The 12,723-nt window shown below is 42.0% G+C and overlaps 1 protein-coding gene across 1 annotated transcript in view; it reads left to right on the top strand.

Moving 5' to 3' along the window:
* LMBRD1 (LMBR1 domain containing 1) overlaps positions 1-12,723 on the top strand; it is a 187,565-nt gene that overhangs the window by 67,432 nt on the left and 107,410 nt on the right. The window contains exon 7 of the mRNA XM_066604231.1: positions 7,002-7,075. Coding sequence (XP_066460328.1) covers positions 7,002-7,075 — 74 coding nt within the window. The remainder of the gene's footprint in view (positions 1-7,001; positions 7,076-12,723) is intronic.

Raw genomic sequence — 12,723 nt, 5'->3', positions numbered from 1 at the left:
GGCCAGTTTTTTGTACCACACCCGTGTTTTCCGCATGGCTCTATAGGGCTCCAGTACCTGGTCTGATAGATCGACCCCTCCCATGTACTTATTATAGTCGAGGACGCAGTCTGGTTTGGGGGTCTCTGCACTGGTACCTCGTACTGGGCAGGGGGTACTGCTGTGGCCGTGTATTGTCGTCAACATAAGGACATCCCTCTTGTCCTTATATTTAACGCACAATACATTGTCGCTGCATTGGGCCCGGCTCTCACCCCTTCTGAGCAGTTGCCCAAGCAGCGTCTTAGGGAGGCTTTTTTGATTTTTCCGAACAGTGCCACATGCCACTGTTCCTCTGGAAGCGAGGCACTGAAACAGGGGGACACTGGTATAAAAGTTATCCAGGTACAGATGGTAACCCTGGTCTAATAGTGGGTGCACCAGTTCCCACACTATTTTCCCTGTTATTCCCAGCACGGGGGGGCATTCTGGGGGCTCAATTTTAGTGTCCTTCCCCTCGTAAATACGGAACTTGTGGGTGTACCCTGATGTACTTTCGCACAGCTTGTACAACTTCACACCATACCGTGCCCGCTTACTGGGCAGGTACTGGCGGAATTTTAGCCTCCCCTTGAAGTGTACCAGGGACTCGTCTACTGCAATGTTTATCTGTGGGGCATACGCCTGGGCAAACTTGGCGTTAAAATGGTCTATTACGGGCCTGATCTTATACAACCGATCGTAATTGGGGTGATCGCTGGGGGGGCACAGCTGGTTGTCATTGTAGTGCAGAAATTTTAAAATACACTCAAAGCGCGTCCTCGACATCGCCATGCGGAACATTGGGGTGTGGTACAAAATATCGGTAGACCAGTACGCCCTGATTGTTGGCTTCTTTATTAGCCCCATGGTTAGTATAAGCCCCCAAAATTTTTGTATCTCTGGTGCATCCACAGGGGTCCACTTATCGGGTCTGGCATAGCTGGAGGTGGGATTTTGTTGAATAAAATTCTGGGCGTACAAATTAGTCTGGGTAACAATGTGGGCAATGAACTCTTCTGAAAAAAAAAACTTGAAGAAGTCCTTCCCTCTGAGCCCTTCCGGATCAAATTGAATCCCTGGGTTCCCAATAAAATCAGGGATCTGGGGTCTGTAATGTTCCGGGGTACTCCAGTGAGCATCTGATGCATTGGGGTCAGTGGCGGTCCTTGGACGCCTTCTCGGGGGTGCAGGGAGCTCAGACTCGCTGGATGAGGATGAGGATGAGGAGTCGGAGAATGCCAAAAAAGTGGGGTCGTCATCACCACTACCTGAGTCCGAGTCTGATGCAATGATTGCATACAGTTCCTCTGAAGTGTACCTCCTGCGGGCCATATTTATATAAAATGGGGCACACGGGGAAAAAGTTTTATTAGATGGGACACTGCGGGATGGGGTGACCACGGGACGGGGGTCGGAAAGAACGCGGAAACTTATGTGGTGTATTCACGTAAGTGTTTTTTTTTTTTTCTTTTTTTTTTTTTTTTACACAGACGAATACACTGACACAACACGGACTAACGACACACTACACACTAGACGGACTAACTAAACGCTACACTAACTAATAACGGGTGATGGGACAGGTAACGAAATGGGAACAACAGGAACTTTTTTTGTTTTTTTGGTTTTTTTTTTACACAGACGAATACACTGACACAACACGGACTAACGACACGCTACACACTAGACGGACTAACTAAACGCTACACTAACTAATAACGGGTGACGGGACAGGTAACGAAATGGGAACAACAGGAACTTTTTTTGTTTTTTTGGTTTTTTTTTTACACAGACGAATACACTGACACAACACGGACTAACGACACACTACACACTAGACGGACTAACTAAACGCTACACTAACTAATAACGGGTGATGGGACAGGTAACGAAATGGGAACAACAGGAACTTTTTTTGTTTTTTTGGTTTTTTTTTTACACAGACGAATACACTGACACAACACGGACTAACGACACGCTACACACTAGACGGACTAACTAAACGCTACACTAACTAATAACGGGTGACGGGACAGGTAACGAAATGGGAACAACAGGAACTTTTTTTGTTTTTTTGGTTTTTTTTTTACACAGACGAATACACTGACACAACACGGACTAACGACACGCTACACACTAGACGGACTAACTAAACGCTACACTAACTAATAACGGGTGACGGGACAGGTAACGAAATGGGAACAACAGGAACTTTTTTTGTTTTTTTGTTTTTTTTTTTACACAGACGAATACACTGACACAACACGGACTAACGACACACTACACACTAGACGGACTAACTAAACGCTACACTAACTAATAACGGGTGACGGGACAGGTAACAAAATGGGAACAACAGGAACTTTTTTTTTTTTTTTTTTTTTTTTTACACCAAGGGATACACTGACTACACGCTGCGCTACACTACACTGCTGATCGCACGCTACAGCTCACTCACTACACTTCTGATCACACACTACAGATCCCTCACTCACTACACTACACTGCACTTCTGATCACTCACTCCACTCTGCTACACTACACTGCCTGATCAATCACTCACTACACTCACTACACTACACTGCCTGATCAATCACTCACTACACTACACCACACTGATCACTAACACTCACTCCACTACACCACACTGATGACTAACTCCTCTCCACTACACTGATCACTAACTCCACTCTGCTACACTACACTCCACTACACTACACTCCACTACACTCCACTACACTACACTACACTCACTCCCTGCCTAATCTACACTCTAATCGCACTTTATATTCACAAAAAACACAGTAGGTGCTCTCTGTACAAGCACCGGAAACACACTTCGGTGCTTGCACATGGAGCCCCTACTGTAAACAGCGCGAAGTCCGCTGCTGCGCTGTGATTGGTCAGGGAGTTTTTCCCTGACCAATCACAGCGATCGTGGGGGAGGGACCGCTCTGATTGGTCCCCAGCCCGGATGCCTCACTTGTCTGCCGACGATATCAGCCAGGATCGCTGCTGTGTCGCCGCGATTGTCACCGCGGCGACACTTTAATGGCATGACGTACCAGGTACGTCATGTTGCGGGAAGTATCCCGCTACCATGACGTACCAGGTACGTCCAGGAGCGGGAAGGGGTTAAGGCCTCCCAAACACTAGTATTTTTTTTTTTTTTTAGCCTGATGTGGGGAAAAAAAAAAACGGATGACCACGGCAGCATACAGACCCACAATATTCATGAAGCAGCACATACTAATCAAGTTTTTTTTTCACACAGACAGTCTATATGAAAAAACTCATTGCATGTCCTGTTTTTGTCCAGATCATGGATGAGGATGAAGACGTGCAAATGCATGTCAGTGTGCAAGCAGTCCATGTATCGGACAGTACATGAACATGTGTCCATGTGGTGTCCAATGCGAGTCATACCTGAACCTCTCTGGCACGCATATATCTATATTACTCCCCAAATGCACACCATTCGCAACCTGATTGGTTGTTTGGATTTACTCATTCCCGGTGATTGGTTATTTGGGTTGGCTGATTCCCGGTGATTGGTTGTTTACGTTGGCTCGTGTAGAAGTGGGGAGTAATATGTTAATATGCTTCTGGCACACCCTAAGTGTATACACGGCCTAAGACTCTTTTTAAGAAAAAGTTTCAGGTGTGGAAAAATTGCAGCAAAGGAAGGATGCTTTCAAAAATAGAAGTGTTAATGGTTTATTTTTGTCAATTAGCAAAATGCAATGTGAATGAACAAAAAATAAATCTAAATCAAACCAATATTTGGTATGACCACCCTTTGCCTTCAAAACTTCATCCATTCTTCTAGATACACTTGCACACGGTTTTTTAAGGAATTCTGCCAGGAGGTTGTTTTAAAAATCTTGGAGGATTAACCACAGATCTTCTCTGGATGTACATGAGATAAATGTAGGAAAAATGGTGGTTATAGGTGCAATCCCATTTAACTCACTGAGGTGTGAAATGTGTTTTGTATCCAATTTCAAACCATAATGTGCTTCCTGTGCTGCAGAGCAGCTGTCTATGATGTGTTCACTGAAAAAGCCCTTTCGTTAAAATCAAATCCAGACTATTGTGTTTCAGGACCTACTAATGGTAAAAGAGTCGAAGAAAGAGGAATAGTGAACGTTGGACAAAACACTCAATCATTTGCAGTGTATCCCCAGCTAAAATACTGAGGAAGGGGCGCAACAGCCCCGAAACGCGTGTATATGCTGGATTAATTTTCAATAAAAACAGGAGTTGAGCTCAAAAACACGTCTCGCGCTTCTTTGAGTTAAATGGGTTTGCGCCTATAACCACAATTTTTCGTACATTTATCTTATGCACTTGCAGGTCCCCCTTGGAAGATGTGATGTTTCGTGGACTGGCTGCACCCTCTTAGTCTTGTCAAGAATCGATCAATTTCACTCCCATATTTAGAATAAGGGAGGAGAAAAACAAAACAAAAACAATTTTCAAACCAAACATCGGTATATGGATTTGCTCCGCTCCTTCTTTTTTTTTTTTTCTTCTCATCCTTCTCTGGATTCTTCCACAAATCCTTCTGTCTCCATGTAATCCCAGACAGACTCAATGATGCTGAGATCATAGCTCTGTGGAAGCCATGTCATAACTTCCACAACACCTCGTTCTTCTATATGCTGAAGATCGTTCTTAATGCCATTGGCTCTGTTTTGTGAACGTTGTTCTGCTGCAGAACAAATTTGGAACCAGTTGAACGCCTCTCTAATGATATTGTGTGATGGATAAGTATCTGCATGTATTTCTTGACATTGAGGACACCATTATTTCTGACCAACTACCCAACTCAATTTGCTGAAATGCAGTACCAAATTTGTAAGGAACCGCACTGTTTTGCATTATAGCAAATTTTGACTCCTCTGTCCAGAGCACCTGCTATTTTTCGATGTTTTTGTGCATAGGTGAAGGTAAGGCTTTTTGGGCACTTCTCGCCATTCTTCTTCGAAAGTTGATGGGTATACCTGGATCCCACTGGTTTCTGCCAGTTCTGAGCAGATGGTACTGCTGGGCATCTTCCAATTTTGAAGGGAAGTAAGCATGATGTATCTTTCGTCTGCTGAACTAAGTTTTTTTGCTGGTCACTCTGTGGTCCTCAGTGTTGGCTGTTTCTTTGTGCCTCTTCAAGAGAGTTTGAATAGCACATCCTAAAACCCCAGTCTGCTTTGAAATCCTTGCCTGTGAGAGACCTTGCAGATGCAGTATGACTAACTTGTGTCTTGTCGCTGTGCTCAGTCTTTCTATGATGTATTACCTGTGACATGAAACTGTCTTCCACAGCCTCACCTTTTGTAACAGCGTTTGAATGTCCCCACAGCTTTAAGCCTCCTACACAGCTGTTTCATTTTCAGTTAATGACTGTGTTTTAACCTACATATAAAAATGCTGATCATTACCTGTTTGGCATAAATGGTTAAACATACACATGACTATAATCCTACAAAATCTCTGACTTTGTGAAAGAGTACCTAGAAGAACTGATGTTGTTTTGAAGGCAAAGTGTGGTCATACCAAATATTAAATTAATTCCGATTTTGCTTTTGTTTAATCATTTTGCATTTTAATTTTAAAAAATAAGCTATTAACACGTTTTTTTTTTTTTTAAGGAATTTTTCCCACACCTGACTAAAACTTTTGCACAATACTGTAAATAATAAAAATAAAAAAGGGGGCAACACAAGAAAACCTCATGAAAAAATGTGAAATTCGTGGCGCTTTTTTTTTTAAACTAGAAAAACTGCCAATAGATGGTTTAAAGAGATGTTCACGTGGGGTCAGTTTGCTGTTCTACTAATTGGGCCACTATTTGATGGCTAGGAGAAGCTGATTAAAAAGTTTTTTAGGTTGTAGGAAAGCCTGTGTCTTCGGATTGTGCTGCTAACTTAAAATCTGCACTGCAGGTTGTTATATGCCGACTTTTTCTGCAGTGTGCGGATGAGATTTCTTGAAATATCCTCTACTTGCGTTTTACTCTAATTCACTGTGGATTTTCTGCATGCAAATCCACTGTGGACCATAAACTGCATATCTGCCCCGTGTGAATATATGCCCTGTAATCGTAGTTGCAGTATTTGAAGCCAAAAGGAAAGAGAATAAAAGGAAGACCAACAATTCATTTTCTCGTATCTACATCAAGATTTAGCTCAGTAATATATGTCCAAGAACATATAAAACTTTTTCCAAAGTTTTCTGAACCCTTTAACTCTGTGGGGTTAAAACAGCTGCCATCTTCTTAGTGTAGATTAGATAAACACATGTGCCATTTCTTGTTCTGCTGCTTAGAAGAAGCACAGCTGTTGCACAGTCCTGATATGGACAAAGCCTTCATAATTGCTGCTCACAGAGGATTTGTCAAGTCACCGAGTATTGTGTTTTTTTCTCCATTTACCATATTCAATAGCTCTTGTTTGCTTTTAGCTGTTCGGTGATCTCTGGCCACTGCTCTTTGTAGGCTAACCTCCTCTCCAGAAGACCGGCACTACTGCATTTGTCGATATAGTAAATAGTATTGTGTCTGCCATTATTTCCGAAGTCTTGTGCTGCTGCCTTTTCTTTCTGTCCTTGACTTTACTGCACTTGTTGCAGACAGCCCACTCATCGATATAAACATGATAGAATGTACATGTGGCCATTACTGGTTTGAATAGCACAAATGTAGCTTTTTTTTTTGTCTTGTTTGCAAGAAAGTATGACCTCCACAATGGGATTATTCTATTTAGATTGATCTAAGGTTTTGCAGTCATTTGCCGGCCATATGTGCACAGGACTAGTCTGTTGATTTTATGTTGCATACAAAATAAAGGGCTTTTGTATGAAAATAATTGTTGAAAGATTTGCACGATGTTAGTAATTTGGAACAGCGCTAACACTAGCAAACATAATCTATTATGTTATTTTCATGAAAGAGTTGTCAACACATAAGTCAAATTGTTTTTCAGATGGTTTGGATGCCTTGTCATTTTCAATCAGCTCCTTGACCTTGATAGGAATGTTGGCAACGATCACCTACACAGTAAGTTTCCTTAATTTTCTTTTTGTGTCTTGAAGGCCACATGTGTTTTATGTATTCTGTGTTTTGTTAATATGGCTAAATCACGATAACTGCCATTTGGAATACTACTCCAAAAATGTGAGCATTTTTTTTCCTGATGGCTGATTTTTACATGATAGTATTGCCATTCTTATATACAAAATTTAAGTGTTAGACTACACCAAGTGTTCACAGAAACAGATGAATTTGACAGAGGAAGACACCTATGTCAATCATAGCTTGCCACAAACATCGTATTCTATTTTTACCAAATCTTCCTACACAAATAGTAATACACTTTTTTATAACATATCTGTGTGGAATTGGAGCATTGCTGTACCAAATATCACCTGCAGAGGGCTTTAGAGCACACAGACTGCAGCTAATTGGCCAGGGAGCACATATGTCCATGGGGCTGAAAGAGATAAAACCTCCTGCCCTACATAAAGCCCTGCTGCTGAAGGTCAGAGAGTCGGAGTCTCTGAGAGAGAGAGACTACTTCCTGGGACAGGTCCCTGTGATGTCACAGGGGAATATATCTGTGAAACAAGCTAATGGTGGCTGGAAGGCATGATCCTGACAGGGGTTGACGGCCCCTAGAATGTTTGGGTGACAAATGTGATGGACTTTAATTTAACAACCAGGGATACTTTATTCTGTCTGCAATGTTACCAAAATAAATGGATTATGAGTTTTACCACAATTCTAACCTGGACATTCATGGATGTCTCTTTTAGAATACTGCACCCTTGTGGAAAAAACATACTTTGAAGATAGATTCTAACTGGTGCTCCGTGTTTTTAGGGACGCTGCGCTGGCGTCTCCCGGCCTCAATCCTGTTGAGTTACAGGTGTCCCTACTTGTGTACCAGGAGAGAGCTATCACTCTAGGAGACCTGGTGGGGGTGAGGTTGGTGCAGCACCACCCTTGTCACTCCAAGCTCCGTGACATTAGTGGATCCGTGACACCAGAGAGTATTACAATAGGACATGCATGTAATGTACATACCTGTCTGGGGTTCATGCTGCCTATGGTCTGGGCAGCATGAACCTGGTGACAGGTCCCCTTTTTAAAGCTGAGGGTCTATTTCGGTTGCATCTATACGTCTTTGTTTCAAATCCATTGTGTTGCTATGTGGAGGATACATTATGAATATTGTCACTGTTTAAGGGCGCTTTCACACAGGCGATTTTCTTGCAGTGTGACAATGCTACAAATCACATGTATGTGAAGCCCATGCTCCCCACTGGGTTCCTTTACATTAGCAATGTTTTGTAGGCTGCTACATTGCCAGAAAAAAAATTGCGGCATGCTAAATACTACCTTGATTTGCTATGTTTTGTAGCCCATGTTTCCCTATGGAGCCTTCCTTCTTGCAGTGTGATGCAACTTTTACAGTAGAAAGTCCTACTGTAGGAGACCTAAAACAAGGCCTGTCTGCGCATAAAAAAAGAGATAAACCAATGCGTCACCTAACACTCGCTGTCAGGTCTGCTGCTCGTCTTCTCCTGAAGCTTCTGCAGACTTTCTAGTAGTTTTTAGCAAGCGCTTCCTGGTTTGGAGGTTCAAAGTCCCCGTCTCCAGGAAGCGCTGGCTGTGATTTGGTTCTCGAGCGCCGCAGTTCAGCCAATCACTGCAGCACTTAATGAACCAATCACAGCCATTGCTTACTGGAGGCGGGAACTTTGAACCTCCAAACCAGGAAGTGCTTACTGAAAACTACAAGCACGTGTGCCGGAGCTTCAGGAGAAGATGTGCGGTGGACCTGACCGCGCCTGTTAGGTGATGTATTGTATTGTATTGTATTGTATTGTATTTGGGTTTTTTAAAAAATCCAGATGGGCATTATTTTCTGGTTAGGGTATTTCAAAATCCCTCTTCCTGAAAATCCCGGCAAAAGAGCACTACAAAGTCGCACGACTTTGTAGCGACACAAAATCGCAATATCGCTGTGTGAAAACGCAGTGATATCGCACAGAACACAGATGTGATATCACTGTCGCCTGTGTGAAAGAGGCCTAAAGGTGTGTTTCCAGCACGCTGGGAGTTGAAGCCCTCTAGAACTAGAATACTGCCGCCTACTCTTAAGCGTGTCACTGCCACTTCTCTTCTGCACTATTTCTATGCAGATTGTCTTTCGTGCCCAAGAATCCAACCTCCAGTCTGCGTCACGGTTTTCGTCTCAAATTTCCTCCTGATATCTCTATGCTTCATGAGGCTTGAGAACAGCATTACATGAGCAAGTGGAGGCAGTACCATCTCTGCCTAGTATCATGCGATTATCCTACCCTCAAATATGTTTTTTCAATAAATCCTATATATAAAACGCAAAATCTGTTTGTGTGGCATACAAATCCACAGTTCTGGTCCAATTTGAGTGACATTTTGCATGAGCGTTCTTCAGCACCAGGCAACAAATACTGGCGGAATTAAAGATTGAAAATTCACCGACTTCCCCTGTAATTTTTGTTGCCATTAGCAACCAATCACGGCTCAGCTTTCATTTTTTATACTGCTGAGGTAAAATGCAAGCTGCGCTGTGATTGGTTGCTGTGGGCCACACAGATTTCCTTTTGGACAGCTTCCATAAGAGTGGCCCACTTTGTATATTCTAGGACTGTTATTCATAAAATAGCCATGCGACGCAGCGGTATATCACATAGCAATGAATGCTACAAAAATGCCTGAGAGGCTGAACTCCGATCTTTGTTATAACATGTCTAAATTAACCACAGTAGACGTACGCACAGATGAAATAAATCTCCTTGCTTTTTAAATCTATTCTTGGGAAAAATTCATTTATGGCTGTATACTATACTATAAGGAGCGAAGGGGGTGGTTGTAATGTTATGGCTTATCAGTGTATTCTTAGCACGGGGTTGTACCCCCAGCTATTTTCAGGTTCAGATAATGATGATTGCTTAAAAAGCCTGCATATTCCCATGTATTGTTAAACATGGAGGGAAATGTTCATCTCCTGCAGCAGAGAAACACGATTGACTTGATACTGGATTATAGCAGAGATTCCCAAGAATTTGTCAGGGTCATGCAGCATTTGCTTACAGAAATCTTTTCTGTCTAAGCAAATCTGAATGGTAGCCTTGAGTGATCCTTTTTACTTATACGCAGTTTACGGTTTGTTGATTTATTTTGAGAGATTTTTTTGCTATATATATATTTTATTTAAATTTTCACTAGGGGGCAGTGTTATTCAATTTATGCTTGCAGTCATGAACATTTACTGTGTATCCGTTTCCCAAACAGCAAGGCATAAATTGAAAGCCTTTTTTTTCTCTATCATATGCCATTATTGCAATATTTATTAAAACATTTATGTCTATAATATTCTTTAACTGCTCCACTCCAAATTGCCTGCAAAAAAGAGCGAAGTATCAGTGTATTTCTTATGTATGGTGCACAATGAAGAGGCGGTTTAAATATACCTACACGTGTTTACAATGAATAATTTCTTTACCTCTTCCGTGTGTGTGTGTGTGTGTGTGTGTGTGTGTGTGTGTGTGTGTGTGTATATGTGTATATATACCCTGAGAGAAAACAACATCTGTAAAGACACAGAAAAGTGTCATTTTGCTCCAATATATTTCTGAAAGAGTCTTGCTCTGATGCCCTTTTCAGTGTTGGCACAGGTGTCAAGTACCTTCTCCGTGCTTCTCTTGATAGGCGCAGAATACTGCATTTATTCTTCTAGAGGACATTGTTTTGCAGTAGCTTCATTTCTTTTGTTTTGTTCTAATGCTGCTGTAACTCTTCTCTCTCAATCTCTGCAGAGGATTTTGCCACACACTTCAAACATAAGACCGATAACATCAGAAAAAGCTTCCAACTATACCCCCTACAATCCCTCTGCACAAGCCACTCTCTCCCCTTACCTGCTTCCTCATCCATTACTTAGGACAAGCTCTCGACTCTACTTGACCCAATTCCATCTCGCCTCATTTATAGCTTTACCACCATGCTCATCCCGGCCCTAACCCACAAACATGCAACATCACATGCATTCCTCAAAATGCCATGTATCAACCCTTCCTCTCTCTCCAACTTCCATCTCACCTTGCTATTTGCGTCAAAACTCCTGGAACAACATGTCCACATTGAACTCCTCCTACCTAACCTCCAACTCTCTGTTCAATGAATTACAGTCTGGCTTCCGACCCCAGCAATCTACTGAAACTGGCCTAACCAAAGTAGTGAATGACTTGTTAACCCTCAAAGTCTCAAAACATTATTCTGTAATGTGTGCATTGGCCATTTCCTCGTCCTTCTCTTCCCACTTTTTAAAACTCAATCTGGAGAAAACTGAACTCAACACCACCACCGGACTTATCAATGTCAATCGGTGACTCTATACTTTCACCAGTCCGACAAGTTCGCTGTCTCAAGTAAACATTCAATGCTGCCCTCTCCTTCAAACCACACACACAAGCCTCAGCTAACTCCTGCTACCTCCAGCTTAAAGAAAAAATCTCTTCGATACAATCTTTCCTCCACCCCAAATCAACAAAAATGCTAGTGCATGCCCTCATCCTCTCCCACCTAGACTACTGCAATATTCTTCTCTGTGGCCTCCAATCCATTCTTGCCTCTGCTGTCCAGCGAATCTACTACTTCCCCATTACTTTTCTGCCTCTGCCAATCTCTTCACTGGATATCCATAGTTCAGAGAGCCCAATTCCGGATGATATCTATGTCATACAAGGCTGTCCATAACCTTTCCCCTCCGTAGATCTGACGTAATCTCTTGATACCTCTCCACATGTAATCATCTGTTCTTGCAAGACCTCCTTCTTTGCTCTCCTCTAGTGTGTTCCTTACATAATCGTTTCTACTATATGTCACCTATACTTTGGAACTCACTATCACAACACATCAGACTCTCCATCACCTTGGAAAGCTTCAAAAATAACATAAAAACATACCTCTATAAAAAAGCCTGCAATCTACAGTAACCCTGCTACCACTACAACATGAGCACCCTCTACTAATTACCTACTGTCTCCTTTCCCATTAGGCATTTAATAGATGTCCCTGCCATGTTATATATGTAATGGATTTAAACCCCTGCTCTCATGCATACAGTGCTGTTGAATCAACAACACTTTAACCTGTTAAGGAGATGGTCCTTCCCCCTCCACTCCCTCCATTTTCGATTTTATATATATTTTTTTGTTTCTTTCTGAGCTCTTCTAAGCGCAATAACTTTTTTATTTTTTTGTCAACATAGTTGAGGCAGGGCTCATTTTTTGCGGGACGTCCTGTAGTTTTCCATGGACCATTTTGGAATACATGCAACTTTTTGATCGCTTTTTATTGCATTTTTTTCTTAAAGACAGGGTGACCCAAAAAAAACAAAACACATTTCTGGCGTTCTTTACTTTTTTTCTGACTACTTTCAATGTGCGGGGTAAATGCTTTTAAAAAATTATTTTTGCTTTTATTATAAAATATAGCAAAAGTTTTTTTTTTTTCTGTGTTTTTTTTTAAATATTACTTTTCAGCATTGCGATATAACACTCCGATTGTTTTCAATGGGAGCCGCCCAGACAGCCGCTCGATCGCAGCGCTTTTCAGCGCCATGATTTTTGAGTGGAGCCTGTTTTATTTTTGAGTGT

The sequence above is a fragment of the Eleutherodactylus coqui genome, chromosome 1 (assembly GCF_035609145.1).
Source record: "Eleutherodactylus coqui strain aEleCoq1 chromosome 1, aEleCoq1.hap1, whole genome shotgun sequence".
Lineage (NCBI taxonomy): Eukaryota > Metazoa > Chordata > Amphibia > Anura > Eleutherodactylidae > Eleutherodactylus > Eleutherodactylus coqui.
Note: the sequence above shows the minus strand (reverse complement) of the source record. Positions and strands in the feature narration are given on the sequence as shown.